Source organism: Panthera uncia, chromosome F2 (assembly GCF_023721935.1).
Source record: "Panthera uncia isolate 11264 chromosome F2, Puncia_PCG_1.0, whole genome shotgun sequence".
NCBI classification, from domain to species: domain Eukaryota; kingdom Metazoa; phylum Chordata; class Mammalia; order Carnivora; family Felidae; genus Panthera; species Panthera uncia.
In genome coordinates, this window is record NC_064812.1 from 77,410,547 (window position 1) to 77,429,947 (window position 19,401).

At 43.0% G+C, this 19,401-nt stretch overlaps 1 protein-coding gene and 1 long non-coding RNA gene across 2 annotated transcripts in view; one reads left to right on the forward strand and one right to left on the reverse strand.

The window, feature by feature from the left end:
- ST18 (ST18 C2H2C-type zinc finger transcription factor) overlaps positions 1 to 19,401 on the forward strand; it is a 66,860-nt gene that overhangs the window by 46,721 nt on the left and 738 nt on the right. Inside the window, exons 12-17 of the mRNA XM_049633717.1 lie at positions 2,932 to 2,994; positions 3,092 to 3,172; positions 4,138 to 4,359; positions 9,235 to 9,323; positions 14,725 to 14,828; positions 17,011 to 17,154. Of these exons, the coding sequence (XP_049489674.1) occupies positions 2,932 to 2,994; positions 3,092 to 3,172; positions 4,138 to 4,359; positions 9,235 to 9,323; positions 14,725 to 14,828; positions 17,011 to 17,154 (703 nt within the window). The remainder of the gene's footprint in view (positions 1 to 2,931; positions 2,995 to 3,091; positions 3,173 to 4,137; positions 4,360 to 9,234; positions 9,324 to 14,724; positions 14,829 to 17,010; positions 17,155 to 19,401) is intronic.
- Positions 13,209 to 18,534, reverse strand: LOC125924888 (uncharacterized). The gene is made up of 3 exons (XR_007458615.1): positions 18,260 to 18,534; positions 16,428 to 17,031; positions 13,209 to 15,102 (listed from the first exon to the last, which is right to left on the reverse strand). It is a non-coding gene; the product is annotated as an uncharacterized LOC125924888 (long non-coding RNA).

Consider the following 19,401-nt stretch of genomic DNA (forward strand, 5'->3'; position numbering starts at 1 on the left):
TTTGGGGGATTTTTTTTTTATATATTATAGTATTTTTTAAAGTAACCGTGTAATAGTTAAACATAATGCTTTTTTCTGTTGATTTCAGAATTTATACACTAAATCAGAACTATGAAGGTGTGGCAGAGCCCTTTCATCATCTAATTTTAAGTAAACGGCATAATATTTTGCCTTATGGGAATTTTGAATCATGTGATTGTCTTTCACTTTTGGGAGCTAGGCACAATTTTAGCTCATTTCAGCCTAGTGTACAGGATCTCAAAGTCACATGTTTATTATCTTTTACTTAATGATTTTATTTTTTTTAATTTTTTTTTAATTTTTTTTTAATGTTTATTTATTTTTGAGACAGAGAGAGACAGAGCATGAACGGGGGAGGGACAGAGAGAGAGGGAGACACAGAATCGGAAGCAGGCTCCAGGCTCTGAACCATCAGCCCAGAGCCTGACTCGGAGCTCGAACTCACGGACCGTGAGATTGTGACCTGAGCTGAAGTCGGACGCTTAACTGACTGAGCCACCCAGGCGCCCCACTTAATGATTTTATTTTTTCCTACTTTTCTCTTCTTTTATTCCAAACTTCTCACTTGTTTATTTTCACATCTTGTTACATTATATATAGAATAATAAGAAGTTATAATCCATCTGAATAATAAGAAGTTATAATCCATCATTATATTTAAAAATATAATAGGGCATAACTTTAGAAAAGATAAGGAATAACATTAAACAAAATTCATGAAACTTATTTGCAAATAATAATACTTTAAGAAAACTGAGTGTTACTAAGTCTAGTGATAAAACAATATTTGTATAAATAGTAGAATAAACATTTGATGTCTAAATCACAAGTAAAAATGCAGAGATTTTATTTTCTTTATTTTGTTAGTCTTTCCATTCTCTAACTTGTTTAAAATTCTTTCTCTAAAAATTACAAAAGACAAATTGATGAAATAAGAGGTGATATTAAACAGATATAAAACTGGGGAATTTTGGTACCAGAAATAGTGAAGTGAACTATGAAATACGCAACTTTTCTCATTTTCAATATGTAAAGTCCAATTGATTGTGTCAGTATAGATTCTGGAAATCATTCTCTATATTGCCATTTTTCTAGACTGAAATGTCAGAATGTTAGGTTGAGAAATAATTAACAGATTGAAAAGAGAGAAGTGCCAGTGAAAGAGAGAAATACTCAATCAGACTTATCTTACTTAGTACTTTTATTCAGTCTTGCTCCGTTGTTCTAAATGTCTACATTTCCCTGCCTTAATTGTAACTGTGGGTTTTCTTAAGTATTTCTTCTGAACATTATTTCTAGAAAAAAAATGTTGATAACATATTGAAAACATGTAGGTCGAGAAGTTCTATAGCAATATTCAGTATTTACATGTTTTGTACAGCCATCTGATAACTAACATCTTTGGGGTTTTTTTCTATACAAAAAAGAAAAAGAGACATTTCATTGACCTCTTGTTTAGATACTCCAGTAGAATTCCAAAACAAGGTCACTGATTTTTCTGTAATTGCAATATGCTAAGAAACCACTATTTTCCTAGAAATGTTAATAAAAAAAAGACCAGCTTTCAATCCTCTCCTACAATGTAGAATATAAACTCTGTCTTTCAAAGGTCGGTTAAAGATACAAAGGCGGTTTCTCTGGTTAGCTCGCCGAGATGTATGATGATTTTAAATTTCATTTGGGAAAAAAAAAGCATTTACACTCTATGTTCTGCCTCAGGACTGGATATAAAAGTATTTTCATGAAAGTTCAGTGGGTTAGAGTTTAAGAAAAGGAATGGTATTCATGTTGCTTATTATTATTATTATTTTCAAACTCTTGTTTGGGGAGAAATCTGAACCAGGGTGAGCATACAAGTAGAACACTAACAATGATAATGTGTACAGCAACCTTCAGAAAAGCAAACATCTTATATTGGCCACTGTGTTTTCATTAGTATCGGGGATTTTTTAGAAGGGTAACGATCGGTGAGAAGTTGTATCAATTTTTACCTTCAAGTATGTTTTGAAACCTATTCCTACTTAGCACTCCAAGTAGAATTGGATTCCCCTTCCTCTTTTTCCCCTTCTCATTCCAAATTTAGTGGTCGATTGTCGATAATAGCTATTGGTAGATTTTCCAAAAGGCCATTTAAGTTGGGCCATGAGGCAGAACAGACCAGGTGCCAACGACTTGGGTTCTTTGGCAACTATATTAATGCGCCAAGTCTCGGGAGATCACACATACCACTCTCGTCCGTGTAAATTTAATAGATTATCATGGTCGTGGAGCAAATCAAAGAAAATAAATTGTGCACAAAAACAACTTGGAAAACTTTTTTTTTTTTTCTTAAGTGAAAAAGAAAAACTTTGCATGATGTAGACAGAAGGCCAGCAGTAGGTTGGGGCCAAATTTCCGATTCCTCCCAAAATAAAGTCAAAAAGAGGAAGAAAGAAAGAAGGTAGGATAACAGCTAATGCATTGTCTGCCAAGCATCACATGATAGTTATCTTATACATCTTAACATATTTTTTATTTTTTTACTCTTTTTTTAACATTTATTCATATTTTGAGAGACAGAGAGAGAGAGCACAAGCAGAGGAGGGGCAGAGAGGGGGGAGACACAGAATCCAAAGCAGGCTCCAGGCTCTGAGCCGTCAGCACAGAGCCCGACGCAGGGCCCGAACTCACGGACCGCGAGATCATGACCTGAGCCGAAGTGCGACGCTCAACCGACTGAGCCACCCAGGCGCCCCCACCTTAACATATTCCTTAAAAATGTATTCTTAGGCAAAAACTCATTACATTTAAGGGGGAAAAAAAGAGCCCCACCAAAAGCAACTCGTTCTGTTTAGTTCTGCTTGAACGTGGCATGCTCCCCTTCCCTCCCCCACAACCACGCGGCCGGCACTCTGTTCCTGTGTTTTCCAGGTGTCCAACCCCGGGTTGCGATGGTTCCGGGCACGTGACTGGAAACTACGCTTCCCACAGAAGGTAAGATCGATTTCATTTCGGAAGTAGGGAAATCAGAACTCTGCGCAGTGGCCAGTGAGATCACGTGGTTTGGTTTTGTTCTCTGTCATGCACATAGTTTGTCCGGCTGCCCTCGTGCCAGGAAAGGCGGTGTCAAAATGACTCCTACAAAGGAAGAAAAAGAAGATCCTGAACTCAAGTGAGTGTGACCGTTGAGGTGGGGCACCGGGGCCAGAAGCCGCTTGTCGGTCAGATGGGCAGGACATTGGTTGGGAAGCAGCTGAGCGTCTGGGGAGAGGGGGTAGCCTATGAAATGCACGGACGCTTGAAGAAGCGGTCAGAGGGCTTCAAAGCTCAAGAAAATTGTCTTATTCCTAGCTATGTGTACACAGTTCTTTGATAATGCAAAACAACAATAATAATAAAAGAGGAAGTTGATACTTTTTCCAGAGTTTTAAATGGAAAGCAGCCTGGTGGAAGGGCCATAGCGTGATAAATATGGCGGCATTTCCCCCCAACACTTTAATTTTCATTAAGGCACAATTTTGTCTAAATTGAATTCCCTCTGCTGAGAAATATGCTACCAAGTCTTGGATAATATATGCAGCTACCGATGTAGAAGTTTGTAAATTTCTTGCTCTACAACATTTCTAAATGCGTTACTTCGACATTTAAGAAACCAGCGTCCCCATTCTACGGGCAGTGTCCCATACAATGTAGGCCAAAGTGGTTAACGTTTTATACACTTGGTCTTTTGTTTGGAGGCAGCCTAACACAGCGCTTACGTGATTGGCTCTAGACCTAAAACCTGTGGGTGTGAACATGACTCCACTTCTAGTAAAATGGGTGGCAAGTTACCTGAGCTCCAAAAGTTTTCCCGGCCTAAAAAACGGGATAATAACGCTCTCTGCCCGACGGGTGTATAGTGAAGATGACCTGAGATCATGCACGAACCTTCCTTAGCTTGGGCCTGCGGACCACTCTGACTGAGAATACAATGCTGTTTTGCTAGTTGGACTGGCATTTTCAGAGCTCCTTAATTTCACCACTCGCCATCTATTTGCTATGGAATCGCCGCTGCCTTCCCATCCACCTAGTTACAGTGCTTCCTGTAGAGTTTCCCCCTGGCTCCCTGCTGGTAACGTCTCTGCTGTGTCTCTCTAGATGTCCTGTGATAGGGTGTGACGGCCAAGGTCACATATCAGGTAAATACACGTCCCACCGCACAGCTTCTGGCTGTCCCCTGGCCGCCAAGAGACAGAAGGAGAATCCTGTCAATGGGGCCCCCCTCTCCTGGAAACTGAACAAACAAGAACTGCCACACTGTCCCTTGCCAGGCTGCAACGGGCTGGGCCATGTAAATAATGTTTTTGTCACCCACAGAAGGTAACGTTTGTTTTCTGTCTTTTGTTGTGTTGTTGTTGTGAGGGTGTGTCACCTCAATGGCTTTGGGTCGAGGTGGGGAATCCCTCTTTGGGGTCATCAGCCGTAGCCCTTCAGACGTTGCGACGAGTCTTGCCGGATCGATGTTTGATGACTTCGAGGAATGAAAAATGCTATTTTCTCTGTTTCTGAAACTTTACTCCGTAGTTTGCAAGGGCTGTAGAAATTGCATTTGGTTTTGGGGTTCTAAAATTTGCTTATGCTGCTATTTTTTAATGGTTTAGTCTTTTAATGGCCCGCTTCGATTTCAAGTGGTGATATTTACTCCGTTATGCGGCGTAATTGTAAACTTTCTCTTTACATATTTATGTCCCTCCCTCTCGTGAACTGGCTCGATTTCAGGCCAAATTGTAGTTATTTTGCTGCTGGGGAGATGTGACTCATCCCCAGCAGCCAGAAAGAGAATGACACAGTGACTACTAAGGATACCACAGGATGAAAGAGGTTTAGAAAACCCTTTATAGTTTCACAATGACTTAATTCCTTTATCACTGGGTGTCGTGGATTTCAATGGAGTCCTTTGTTGGGAACACTGATCTTCGTCCAGCTTTTTGGTTCACATTCTACCAAAAGAAAAGAGGCTAGAAGATTCACCACACACTTCTCTAATCAAGGAGGGCCCTTCTAGTCTTCTGGCCCCCTGTGCACGATGCGGATTTGACATCCAATGCAGCTTTAGTGAGCCCTGATGCTTTGCGTATGCAAATTGAGCAAAGCGGGGGCCTTCTAGATTTTGTTTGATTTTAAAGATACGTATCAATGGCATCAGAAAATTAAGCCTTCCAGGAATTGCTGTTTTAAGTGGACGTATAGCCATATCTGCTTATCGAGAAAACCTAAATTTTTGAAGTGGTTTTTTTTTCTGATTTTCAAATGCACGGTCATGTTCACAACAGCACACATTGTCCTGAGTTTGAGTCATTATTTCATATTCGGGAAGGACAGTCACAAATCAAGTGTGCCTTATGGCGTATTAACTGCCAAGTGGCGTTACTTTCTTATCGCGGACTCGGTAATATCCATGTTAACACCGATAATGAAATATTAACGCCGTCCTATGGGGGGCACATCCCTCGGTCAGCAACAACAGAATTATCTTTAAAAATCATGAAGTTTTAAATGATGACACCGAGGCTTGGTGAGGCTAGAGAGCAACAGGGGCTCTCACTAGAGGTGCAAGAGAATCGCTCGAGCCGATCCCTTCAGGAAGTCAGGCTGAGAAAAGAACAGATGAACATCCCCAGCCACCCAGACACCGAGCTGATAGGCTTACGCCTTGGAGAGTCTCCTGCACACGGGAGCCCAGAGACATGTCAGAGAATGTCTATGGGAACGTTGCCCTCCTAAGTCCAAACTGGGACCCACCCACATGCCCGCTGACAGTCAAGTGCATAAGTGAGCAGTGGCGTCCACGGTGAAAAGGAAGTGAAGCCTCAGTGAATTTTAGAACACAGTGCTGAGTGGGAGAAAATGCTGAAGAATATGTGTGGCGTGATTCTGTTTCCAAAAAGTTAAAAACAAGGAGCAGAATTGCATTTTAGAAAGCTAGGTCCTCATTCACCTGCAGGCAGTGGTGATCTCTGGGGGCAGGAGAGGTGACTGTTGAGGGCACCGGGAGCTTCAAAGTCATTTTCATGTTTGAAGGTAAAAGGTGTTCACCTTGACGGTGTTCTTTAAACTGCGAATATACATTGTATGTATCAATGCACATATTACGTGTTTCATAATAAGAAAAAGGAAATTATGAGTCAAAAAATATAAGCTTCAGTATTAATGCCAAGATAGAACTTTGTAGGAGAAAGAAAATAATTAAGTGTTTAAACAAATGAATAATTCAGATTTCACTGCTCTTTACTGGAGAGTTCTTTTGCTGTTTAAAGGGTTTAAGAGACTGAATTTACTTTGGCGTATTCTCTTTAAGGTGGAATGCTTCTCTTTACTCTAGATAGAATTTAATGAACTAACGTAATAAAATACCTAGCTTATAGCCTGGCACATAATGGTGTTTAACCCAGACGATTTCCTTTCCCTTTCATAAAAATTATATTAACATCTGCATATACATACATATATATATATATATATGCAGTAATTCATTAATAATTCATTAAAGTGAGAATGACTTATGCTAAAATAGCACGTTTTAACCTCTGATACACTTTTATATATTCTGTATTTTGACCCTCAAATCCCTGAGGTTTTTTGGTACTCTCTCCGCTCGCAGACAATAGCTAACATCTATTCAGGGCACGCTCTGTTCCAGTAGAGAGCACTGTTCTAAGTACCTTACGTGCTTTATTCCTTTAATCCTTTACAAAACCCTGTGAGCTACAGAGGTAGTGCAATTACCCTCCACTGACAGAAGAGGACAAGTGCAGGGAGGTTCAGGAATTGCCCTTTTGCAGGCGGTGTCGGGACAGCAGCGCCCCTGTCGTGACCCTCCTTGGTGTTCAGTGAATCTTTCTGTGTGCCAGCCTCACGCACACGGTTTGCCCCCAGCCGTTCTCTAAGGTAAATTCTGCCATTTTTTTCATGCTAACATTCCGCAAAACGGGAATAAGTACAAAATTTACCTTAGAGGATGGTCGAGAACAGTTTGGCCCATGCATTTACATCAGCATAGTATTTACAGACTATTTTAAAACCTTGCTTTAAGTCTTACATGACAAACTTCTACTCTGAAAAAAATAGCAGTCTGAGAAGACAAATGATTTTATATTAAAACACACACACACACACACACACACACACACGATGGACATTTGTAGTTTCAGAACCAGAACTTCTATGACCTCATTTAGTGCTATGCCGGAACTTTGTAATTTGTTTGAGAGCTTTAATATACACAGTGATGTCCACGTAAATCGTGTCATCTGCTGTTTGACTTTAACAAGGCAGATGAAGATATAGTTTAACATCGCGCTGATAAGTGGTAGATTTATAAACTGGGTCAAAACCATTGTGACCTGCCTTTTCTCCTGCCTTTGCAACTCGGAGCCCAGACCGTGATGGTAACACCCCAGCCAGCCTCCACCTACGCAGCAGGTGGAAACCCCGTGAAGGACGTGTTCATCCTCAAATGGGAAGACAACCGTTGATCGTATTTTCCTATCCCATTGTTTTACATTTAAGATTTGTTTCACCCCCTGGAAGATATAACTACGTTGGAAAATACAAAATATCAAGTGGTATTTTGAAATCGTATCCTCACTTTCATAACTTCCCGTACGCTTTAGTTCTAAGTCACACAGCTGTGGACGCGTCACCAACTCTCCTCACCACTGTTACAACTGGACGTGTGTTGCCCTGCGGTAGAAACAGAGCAGGTTGTTTAGAGGACAGGGCCAGAGAATGTTCCTGAGCTCTTAAAAGCCATCGCTGTTCCACTACAAGTGGACTTACAGGTCACTTTCAAAATCCACCTTACCAGCTAAATATTAATCTTGTTCATGACAGTTTTCTGAGAACACACTATGTGACATAAAATAAGACAGACTTGTGCTCACTTTGCATAAAAAATAAAGATAATGAAGCTTATAGGCCACACTTTACAGTGAGAAGCTTACAAAATAAGGAAAACCCAGTTCACGGTTCTGTTTGTGCTTTTTCATTATTTTCTTTTCCGGTGCTAAATATTTCATAACGTAGCAAATTTTGGCAAACCACATGGCCTTCTTTTTATATGTAATATTATATACCTATTATTTTTATATTTCACATAATCTCCATATAGAATGACTTAGAAGTCATTCATTTAAAAATATGTTCATTTAGCAAACATTTATAAGGGGCTTTGCTTCAGAAATATTTTTTTTTCATTCTGCCAAGTGTCCTGATGTTCAGATCGAAAATGATTGTTTCATATACGAATTGTAACCAAATGTCTGTGGGGAAAAAATATTTGAAGTGGCTGATTTGTGACCATTTTTAATGGTGCTTAAAAATCCTGTCTCTAAAAATATAGCAAAGTTGCAACAGAATTAATGGTTGCTTAAAAGAACAAAACTGTCTCATCACGTACTATAAGACACAAGTTTTGTTCAACATTGTCATGATCATTTTGGTGCAATTTAAATAAAACGGGTGACATTAAAGAAAAGAAGCATAGCGGAAGGGTGTAGCTATTAAGGAAAAAGGGTAAACCCCACTGCAGGAATAGACACTGCCCACAGGGAGCGCATCTGAATATATTTACAGTGCTTCCTTTTAGTCTCCTTTCGGAGTAGAGATTTTTTTAAATGACAATTAACGTTTTAAAAGCTAGAGGATAAATTAGAAACAGTCCCATGCCCAAATGGTATGCGCTACACCTGTTTATTTTTATCATTTTGGGTGTGTATTAATTCAAGCCATTCTGTAAATATCAGACTACAGTATATAAGAAACAGGAGGAACTAGATTCTGCTGTATTATTCATGGAATTTTGACTAATTTGGAACAATTCTTATTTGTAGCACATATGTACAGTCTTACATTTATGGAAAATAAAGGGACCACTACAAAACAAGGCACTTATATGAATGCAGAATAGTAACTTTAACAAAATTAATTAAATGATAGTATCAGCAGTAGCTATTTGTGTTTTGATTTAAAGAACAAAAACACAAAGCACTATTACATTATTTGAGGGCCTTTGCTTTCGTTTTCATAGATGTTACATGTTATTTCTACAAAGAGACTGCAGATTATAATGTAATTACTTGGCAGGCAAAGACAGTAAGTGGGAATACAAAATTTTAATTTTTGTAAGACGCAATGCATGTGAAAAGGGAGAAATAATATGTATTTCACACATTGGTATAATTTCCATGTTCACAGCTTATCTGGATGTCCTCTAAATGCACAAGCCATCAAAAAGGGCAAGGTCTCAGAAGAACTGATGACCATCAAACTCAAAGCGACAGGCGGTAAGAGCACAGAGCTGAAGGCCGCCGTCCCCACCAAGGTCTCAGCCGGCTCCCCAAAGTGTTCTCGTGCCAAAGGATTCTCTAAGTGGGAAGTGCGATTTTAATATACAAGAAGGAAGCTTTCCTTGAATTTGAACTAAAGCCATAACTTCGTCTAAAACACAATTTCTTGGGTTTTTTCCCTTCCTTCTTAGTAAGGATCTCCAACGGAAAATCAAGCAATGCTATTCAAGGGATTAGGAAACACTGGGTGAACTTTTGTTTCCCAGTGCTCAAAACGACAGCTTTTGCACTAGTGTGTGTGTGTGTGTGTGTGTGTGTGTATGCGCACACGTGCGCGCGTTCCCGGTATAAGTCTTCTATTAAGTTTCAAGAAATACAGTTTTTGGCATTTATCTTTGAATCCTCAAATTTTGTTCCGTACTCAGAATGATATTTTTATGATGAGTCTGGATGATTTAAATTTATATCCAAATCTGTATCTGTATTTCCCTAGTGTCAACGCCTCATCAAAGTTAATAGATGCAGTTTCTGAGCTCTGTCTTTGGATCCTTCAATTTCCCTTTGATTCTTGAGCGCTTGCCCCAAGATTTCTCATCACTGTTATCTCAGGCACGTGTTGTTTCCTTAGAACATCATTCTAAAGCATCCGGAAACCATGGCAAAGCAATCGTGTTTGCGTTGGAGATTTATTTGATGGTGTCTTTGGCACATGACTGGAACGGGGCAACCGTTGTTACTTTACTTCTTCGAAAGCATTGCTCTATCTTCTTAACTTGTGTGTTTTTAGAACGAAGATGCGCAATATCCAAAGGAGGGCAACACTTTTGAGCTTCCTACTTCCCTCTAAGGCTTTCATCTGCCATCAGATGCGTTATTTCAAGTGGCCCCTTGGGGACCTGCTCTTCCTCCCGCAGCCACCGCTAAGAGGCGAAGGGGGTTGGGGGAGGAATAGACACGCTGGGGGTTAGGGGCTGCGCTCGCCATTCTGGCCCACATTTAGATGCTCAGCGGAAGTGCTTTCTCCAGGTGTCTTCCTTGTTCTTTAGAAATACTCCTCACTTCTCAGTGGCCTCTTAGCACATTCTCTGTGAAACTGGCACAGTTTAATATTTATTTATTCACGTGTCACCTTATTTCAAACAATATGTAAATGAAAGGGAGTGCGATGCTACATTAAAAAAAAAAAAAGCTACTTAGAAAGTAATTCAAAAAAAAAAAAAAATGAGACAAAAGGAGATCAAAGATAAGGAAGCCAGGTGGGCCAAGCCTGAGGATCCGGGAAGGAACGTGTGAAGCAAGGCACTTTGCAGTGGGTCAGAAGGGATCTCGGATTTGACTTCCGGCTTTTCAGAAGCCAAAGCAAAAGGAGAATATAATCGCTGTGAGAACCACACCGTCAGTAAGTAAATTCGGAGCAAAGAGTTTCTCAGGAACTGAGTGCGTGAAGAAAACATTTCCCATGAATCTTCATTATAAGAACCCAGCAACACCTTGAGCAGTAAAGGTAACGGAAGTCACAGAAGTCTCAGGCTGCTCCTGATAAAGAATGAACAAGACGCCCAGCTGTTGGCACTACGGCAACTTACAGCGAAGCCGTGCGGGGCACACGGCTCTGCTGGGCTGCCCAAACCCCCTGGTAGACGGTCACAGAACCCTGGGGGCAGCTGGACTGCACACACGTCCTTCGAAGGGTGCTTTATAAATTGAGCATCTTCAGCCGAACTTTCAAAGGACACGGAGCAGCAGCAAGATGGCTAGAAAACATTGACAAGTGTCTGATCTGCCTCTATTCCAAACGGGCCAGGACATTGGAAACGGCACAGCCTCACAATCTAAGGAGCCAGGGGCTGATGCTCATCGGAAGCCTGAGAACCCACAGTGACTTGTGTGTGAAGAAAACCCCACCTGGTTCAAGTCAGGGTCAGGGAGGACATAAGTTCATTTGAGGTCCTCTATAACAGTGGGGCATCGTCCCCTAGTCCCCTGGCCCCCTGCCTTGAAGCTTGGACACAGCCGTGGTTCCCTGGATGACTTACAAAGGGGATGTAACCCAACACTCTCTAGGTCCTAAGAAGAAAGTCAAATTGCAGTAAACTCAAGAGTGCATATGACTGTCAGCCTCCTGGTGGGCTATACGAAGTTAAACTGGGTACAGACCATTCAGGCAAATTGGTTAGTTGCAGGACACGTTGGGAGCATTTTACCGACAAACTAGTTAAAACATGGAAGCTCTACACCAAAAGCACTTACATTCACTTTAGAAGAATTGGTCTTTAGTTCTCTGCCCTTGCCATAATTAAATTGCCACCCTAATTTTTTAAACCATGACTAGTCCTTGATAGTAAAATTACAATGTCTGTACATGAACAAATGCTTGCCCTTCTATTCTTTGTGGGACAAGTAAAAGTTATGATGGTTGACCTACGTATACGTTCTTATACTTAGTAGACCTTTCTAGGTCTTTCCGTGTGGCAGAGTATCATGTTCTAAATATTGTTATACATCATTCTTTTCTGGATAGAGCTCTAACTACTTAAAGCCCCTTACAAGTTGAGTATGTCTGCTGTATACGCGTATATGCATCCCTTATAAATTTTTACAGAATATAAAATATCGTTATAAATTAGGTCATCCCTAGTTATGTATATTAGGCACAGATTTAACCCAAAGAAAGCATCTTCCTTTGCTTTTAAACAGGTACACCCTTTAAAGAAACAGGGCCACTGAATAGTTCAGCAGAATACTCCTTGGAAAGTTTATATGGCTTCCTTGGTTAACAATACATAGTTGGCCTACCCCAGGGCCCTACTTCTACTCTACATTCCGTTGTGTGTGTATCTGTCAGAGAACATCAGTGCACACATTTTATGGATACTTTCAAAACAGATGAAGTATCTATGCTAAAGGTAGCATTATAATGGTTGAGAAAACATATTGTCGAACAGGAGAGCTTGTGTGCTGAATCCCAGCTCTACCGCTTCCTACTTAACCTCTTCATGCCCTGGTTTTCCCATCCTTAAAATGAGTAATAAGCACACCTGCTTCACGGGATCCTTAAGAGGATCCAGTGAGTTCACACTGGCAAGTGCAGGTGTGAAGTTCATCTGCTGCAGCCTCCCAGCTCCACTCAGTGGTGGAGGCTCTTAAAGACCGTAGGTACGGAGAGGAGGGGGGCAGACAAATAGATCAGTACAAGTAAGTAAAGTCATGTATTCACGGGGAAAAAATTACAAAAAGATTGGCTGAAATGCCTCCTCCCCCAAAATAAAATAAAATCTCTCCCCCAATCCCAGAAGTCGTAATGAAAACATTAGTTCATGTATTCATTAATTGCATGAGGATTTATGGAATTATGGAGAATTTATGCTATTACCCTTTTGTGAGATCTCATCTCCAAATCATACCTTTCCCATAGGTGTCCAGGTACCTTTTGTTACGAGGCATCTTCTAAATGGCCCCATCGTGGTCAAGAGACGTGAGCGTTCTCACTCTCATTGGATGCCAGGGGAACGCAATCCTAACTAGATCTCAGTACCGAGAATCGGGGCCGTCAGAGTCTTCTCGCAAGCATCCATGACTTAACAGCCAAAATTAAACCCTTGGTTTTCCCTCTGGAAGCTGCCATTCCGCTAGCCTTCCTCATCCCAGGGATGCCACTAGTCGCCAGCTGCTTGAGCAGAAACAGATGGTCTTCCTCGAGGACTCCGTTCACTCATCCCCTTTCTTCCATCCGTCACAAGTGTTGCAAATCCTACCTGCAAGTTTTATTTGAGTGCACTTCTGTCAGCCCTGCTTCCACTGCCATGGGGCAAAGGGCCATCCGACGAGCCAGGACCCCAGGGATAATCTCCTAACCAGTCTCCTGGTTTCTACCGGCTCCCTTTCACCGCATCCTCTACTCAGGACTGAGCTATGCTTTTGAAAAGCCAACCCGATCGCATCAACTCCCCTGCTTAAGACTCTTCACGGGTTTCCACTGCCCGAGAATAAGCCCAAGCTCTTTGTGAGGTGGCCTGCTTTCGTCACTCACCGTGTGTTCATTCACGGGGGCCTTCTCACAGTCCAGGGAGCAGACCTTCCCATTCATTGCCTTCCCACCCCAGGCCTCTGTGCCTTCTACTCCGTCCCCCGGGATGCTCATCCCACCCGGGTCCCAAGCTTTTCATGGGCCTGCCTTGTTTGTAGTAGTAAAGGCTCAGATTAAAAGAGCCTTCCCCAGTGAGGGTTCTCAAAGCACCGCCTGTGTTTCCTTCCCAGGTCTTCATCTTTTATCAGATTTAGGGTCTGCCTCCCCAGATACTATGTAAGAAAATGCCATTTTCTGAAGTGGAATTTTATTCCACAGAGACAGAAAGGAAAAACCATTTGACAAAGAAATATAGCAATAGAAGTTTTCGTCTGCCGAAATCAGAAAAACGCCAAGTGCTTAGAGCCCTCGTAACATGTTTAATTGGGAATCTGCGCTTCCTGCTGTCATCCAAATCAAGTATTTCAGACCCAGTTGTCTGAAGAAGATCCTGTCTAGGGTAGCAACCAGTTGAGCTCGGTGCTCGGAATTCTTCAGGTGCAGCCAGCCAGTTCAGAATAAATCCTGAGTCCCGTATCCTGGATGTTACAGAACCATTAGTGTGGTCCTGGGGAATTGTGTATTTTTTCTTAGGAGCCGTGTCACACGGTTGACTCATATTCAAAACGATCGAGGTCCTCAACTGCCGGGATCTTAGCTGTCGGTTCGCTTTTCTTCTTTACTGAATCTCGGAGCCCAGTGTTAGATCGATCTCGTGAAGTACTCCCTTCATTGGTGCCCGCTTGGCCCGTTTTGATTCAGGCACTTAATTCCTTACAATAAGGCAGTACGTGCCCACAAAACGGCCACCTGGTTTTTCCTGCTTTGTGGAAAGCTTCAGGGCTTACGGGTTCATTTTAACATTATATTGGTAAGCGTTGTTCGCGTTGTTTTTGGTGGGCGTGCCATGTGTTGCCAGGTTGGGCTTTTGTGAATGTGCCGCGTACGTCTCATGCCCACCTCCCATCGCACACAGGCGGCCGTTTGTCTCGGGTGTGGACCTGGGAATGGAGTTGCTGGGGCGCAGAGCATGGGAGGCTCACCTTCAGGGGACAAGGGACTCTTTTCCAGGGTAGGAACCCCAGGGCAGAATGTAGAAATGTAGAAAAGTAGAAAAAGCTCTTTTCTACTCCCTCGTCTCACAAAGAAATCCCATCTTGTAACTCTGGAACCCACTCTTTTAGAATCTTGGATATGGGTCAAGGTAAAAATTCAGCATGTCAAATTAACGTCTAATTCTCACTTAGCAAACCACAAACGAAACATAAAATGACTTGTATTCTCATTGTCTCACATTTCCGTTTGCACTCAAGAGGGTCTGACTCTTTGTAGGTATAGAGAGTGATGAAGAAATTCGGCACCTGGATGAAGAAATAAAAGAACTGAATGAATCCAACCTTAAAATTGAAGCAGATATGATGAAACTCCAGACGCAGGTAAAAACAACAAAACGACAGAAAGCTATTCGTTGTCTTTAAAGTGACCACGACCATTAGTGGGGGCAAAACACTGAACAGTTAAACCCTGTGATGAAAGACAAACCGTTACCTTATTATGAATACACTGAGCGTGCCTCGGTGACACCATATTGCAAAGCTTGGGTAGGTAGGTCGGTCACCCCGGGCCACCACTGGTTTGGTAGCTGGAGGCAAAGCTACTCGTGCGTTTGTCTTGGGTGCATTAAAGGATTTAGAAGCAAAGCCGATCGTCCTGTAGTTAGAGTCCCGCAGAACACATGGTGATTTAGAAAAATTATCACAAAAAGATACAAGAAGACTTAGTTTTATTCAAAACTCAAATAAAACAGAGCAACTTTTCCATTTACTTTTCCTGGAACACCTCTGAACGTGTGTTTGTTAGAAACAGGTCTTTCTGGAGATTTTCCTGGACAGGGTGTTTACTGAAAAAACCCAAGCAGTTTCTCAGTTCTGTAATCTCCTGTGTTATGTCTGCACCACCCCCTGACTAAATGTATCCAAATGGAAATTAAAAGTTCAGTCCAGTATTTTTTTTTTTTTTTTAAACACGAATAATGACCATATTGCAGCAAGGCAGAGGGATGAGAATAATGAGACAAAGCCTGGGCAGAAGTTTCTTCCCCCCTTCTGTCTTCTCCTGAAACATGGGGTTTTAGGGCCTTTCTGGTTACTGACTCTCAGAAGTCCTCACTCACTGTGGCTTCGAACAGAACTTGGTTTCCTAAGCCACCGTGACCAGTTTTATAATCTTCCTTTAAAAGCTAGCAGGTATACAAAAGAGCTTGACGCATTGGTTTACAAATCATGGGGACTCCTCTTGGGAACCATTCGTGAAGCAAGCAAGACCTCTGCCCTCAACGAGCTTAAAGTCTAGAAGGGGGGAGATACAGGATAAAAAAATCGTACATGACAAATTACATTGTGTGAGACAAGGGGACAGGGAGAGGTGGCCAGATTTTAACCTGGGCCTGGGAAGAAGGAAATGTGTTGACAAAGACTTGAGAAGCTGAGGAGGGTCGTCAAACAGGTATGGGGGCAGAGCATTTCAAACCGTAAAAACCACAAGTGCAAAAACCCTAAATCCTGAGAAGGCCCAGAGTTCTGAGAAATAGCAGAGGGGAGCATGTGGAGGTGAGTGATCGAGGCGGGGATCCCAAGAGAGATCACCCATGGAGCATCCTAGGCCCGTTTAAAGAGCTTGGTTTTTATTGCAGAACCATTGGGTTTTTATTATCATCATTATTATTATTATTTTAATGTTTATTTTTGAGACAGAGAGAGACAGAGCATGAATGGGGGAGGGTCAGAGAGAGAGGGAGACACAGAATCCGAAGCGGGCTCCAGGCCCTGAGCTGTCAGCACAGAGCCCCATGTGGGGCTCGAACTCACAGACCGTGAGATCATGACCTGAGCCGAAGTCGGACGCTTAACCGACCGAGCCACCCAAGTGCCCCAGAACCATTGGTTTTAATTTTGGCTTTAATGCAGAACCATTACGGGGTTTTGAGCCAGTATCAATCAATATATCCATCATATTTGATCTATTTTCGGGCTTACATTTGAAGAGACTGGTATTGGTAACTGTTGAAGACGAGCCAAGAAGAGATTGCATGGGGCCAAGCCAGGTGCAGGGCCACCTGCGAGAAGGCATCCACGGTCACTCCAGGGGGTGGACCCAGGGGCCGGCAGTGCAGGTGGGGACGGTGTCCATCTTGGAGACTGCGAAGGAGGAGCCCAGTGGGTGTGCAGTGAGAGAGAAAGAGAGCCTTCAGGGACACCTCGAAGGTCTGAGCGAGGTTCAAGTTGCTACCGTTGGGGTAGGCGAGGACTGCGTGTGGAGCGGGATTGGGGGAAGCCGCGAAGGCTCCCTCTTGCACCTGCTGAGCTGGAGACGGCCACCGTCCGGCCACGTGGAGAGGCGGAAATGGCGACTCACGGGAGAAGTCCGGGCTAGAGATGTAAACTTGGCGACGTGATCCCAAGACTTAGAGTGATCGCATGGGTTGCGGTTTGGTGAGGAGAAGCTGGGGGGCACGCGCTCCCTGGCAGTGAGGGTGAGCAGGTGCCCTTCCCCCGGGGAGACAAGCCTTTCGCGCTCCCCCAGATCAGCCGCTCCTACCCCAGGTCCTTTCCGTTGCAGATCACCTCGATGGAGAGCAACCTAAAGACCATAGAGGAGGAGAACAAGCTCATAGAGCAGAACAACGAAAGCCTGCTCAAGGAGCTGGCTGGCCTGAGCCAAGCTCTCATCTCCAGCCTCGCGGACATCCAGCTCCCACAGATGGTAAGTCCGAGGCAGCACCTCCGCAAGCAAGGTCGCCGCCGGGCTGCCGGCCACGGCCGCTGCCCGGCGACGACCTGCCCGCCGGGGACCGTGGCGATACGCACAAGTTACAGTAAGGCCGAGCGTGGTGGATCTCGCCCGAGTCCTTTAGAGTTGGCGGCTGATTCAAATCTCGCTTTACGATGTGAGATGAATGTCGGAGGCCAGAGCCCCCTCACTAAAAGTTTGTTTCCAAATGGAAAGCTTAAGCCAGCCACCCAACTCAAGAACCATTTAAAAAAAAAAAAAAAAAGTTTTTTAACTTGGTGGGGTTTTTTCCTGCCAAGCATGAAGAGCATACTTCAGTTCTCCCATGGAATAAAAAAGGGAGCAAGACATCCTTTCAAGACCGAAACGTGTTTGAGTTTTGGCAGCTATTTAAAATGCAGAGATAACGGGTTTCTATCACATTTTCATAAATAAAACACACATTTGGAAGAGAGGCTGCATTGTTGAACGCTTTTCACTTCATTAATGCGTGCATTTTTAGAACAAGTTTTTTAAAGCTGCAAATTTTTTATACAGAATGATTTAAAGAAGCAGCAGTTTACTGACAAAAGATGACTGGGTTTCCTGAAAGCAATAAATCCTTCAATTTACCCCACTTTCCAGCATGGAGCCCTCATCCGACTCAATTCCAAATGTGTCTCTTGACAATAAAAAAAGAAAATCGATAATGTAATAATAGAGAACACAAAGGAAAATAAATTATTACTTTATGGCCAATATCAAGGTAAATTATTGGATATTATTAGGATACTACTTATGAACGTTTGTGTAATTCCTACTTGAAATTTGTATTCATTAGTAGTTCTTCCTTCACAAATGTCATAAAAATAACCACTACCATACAAGGGACCATGTACCCCATACAGCTGTCTACAAGGCATTCTAGTGGTGAGATTTAGGGCTGATTACACTACACGTTCACACACGCAGACACCAAAGCCTGAGCCTCGGCATTCGCATTCCGTAGCTGAGGAAATCAAAGTTCAGAGAGTTCGTGTAATTTGGTCAAGGTTCAGGAGCCAGGCGAACCCGGCTTTACCGTGTGGCCTTTACTCACCTTGCCGCCAGGGTCGTAGTTGGGTTACAGACTCTCCAAGAAACACACGACACACAGGGCAAACAGGAAACCGTCGTCAGATGACATTCATGATTTAAATCAGCACTTTGCTGAAATAAGGCAGTCACAGAAAGACAGACGTCATGTGTTTTCACCCACATGTGGCAGTTGGGAAACTTAACAGGAGACCATGGGGAAAGGGAAGGAAAAAAGAACCGGTTACAGAGAGGGAGGCAAACCGTAAGAGACGTTTAAATACACAGAACAAACTGAGGGTGGAAGGGGGTGGAAGGGGGCGGGGGGTGGCGGGGCGTGGGGAAAATGGGTGGCGGGCATCGAGGAGGGCACTTGTTGGGAGGAGCGCTGGGGGTTGTATGGAAGCGATGAGTCACGGGAATGCACTTCCGATGCCAAGAGCGCACTGCACATTGTATGTTAGCGAACCTGACAATAAATTACATACAAATCAACCAATCAACATTTTGCTCAGCACAACAAAATAACCGTCAGATTTAGCAAGCCTGCTTTCTAAATAGCAGCGATAACAATAACATCCTTTATAGTATTTAGACCTTCTTAAATGCTTTATTTTTGAGAGAGAGAGAGAGACAGAGCAAGAGCAGGGGAGGGGCAGAGAGAGAGCGAGACACAGAATCCAAAGCAGGCTCCAGGCTCCGAGCTGTCAGTACAGAGCCCGACGCGGGGCTCCAACTCACGGACCGTGAGGTCATGACCCGAGCCCAAGTAGGATGCTTAACGAACTGAGCCACCCAGGCGCCCCGTATTTAGACCTTTTAAAAGTCCTTTCTTCCAAGCATTTTGTGAAGCAAGTGAAGCACGTGTCACACATTTTCAAAAATGTGGGGAAATGGAGGCACCAGGAGGCAGTTAGTGGCATTCCCCCTGTGTCATCCATGTCCCTTCAGGCACGCGTGTGACTTACATGTATCAAGTGACCACTGTGTGAAGCACCCCATTAGGCAAAGGAGCTACCAAAACACACAAAAAGGATAAGGCACAAGCAGATCCTGACTTTGCGAATCTGAAATGCTACCTAGAAAAGAAACAGAAAAATAAAAAGTACATTACAATGATGTCGCAATGCATCGAGGGGAAAATGGACAAAAAAGCGTCTGAGGATG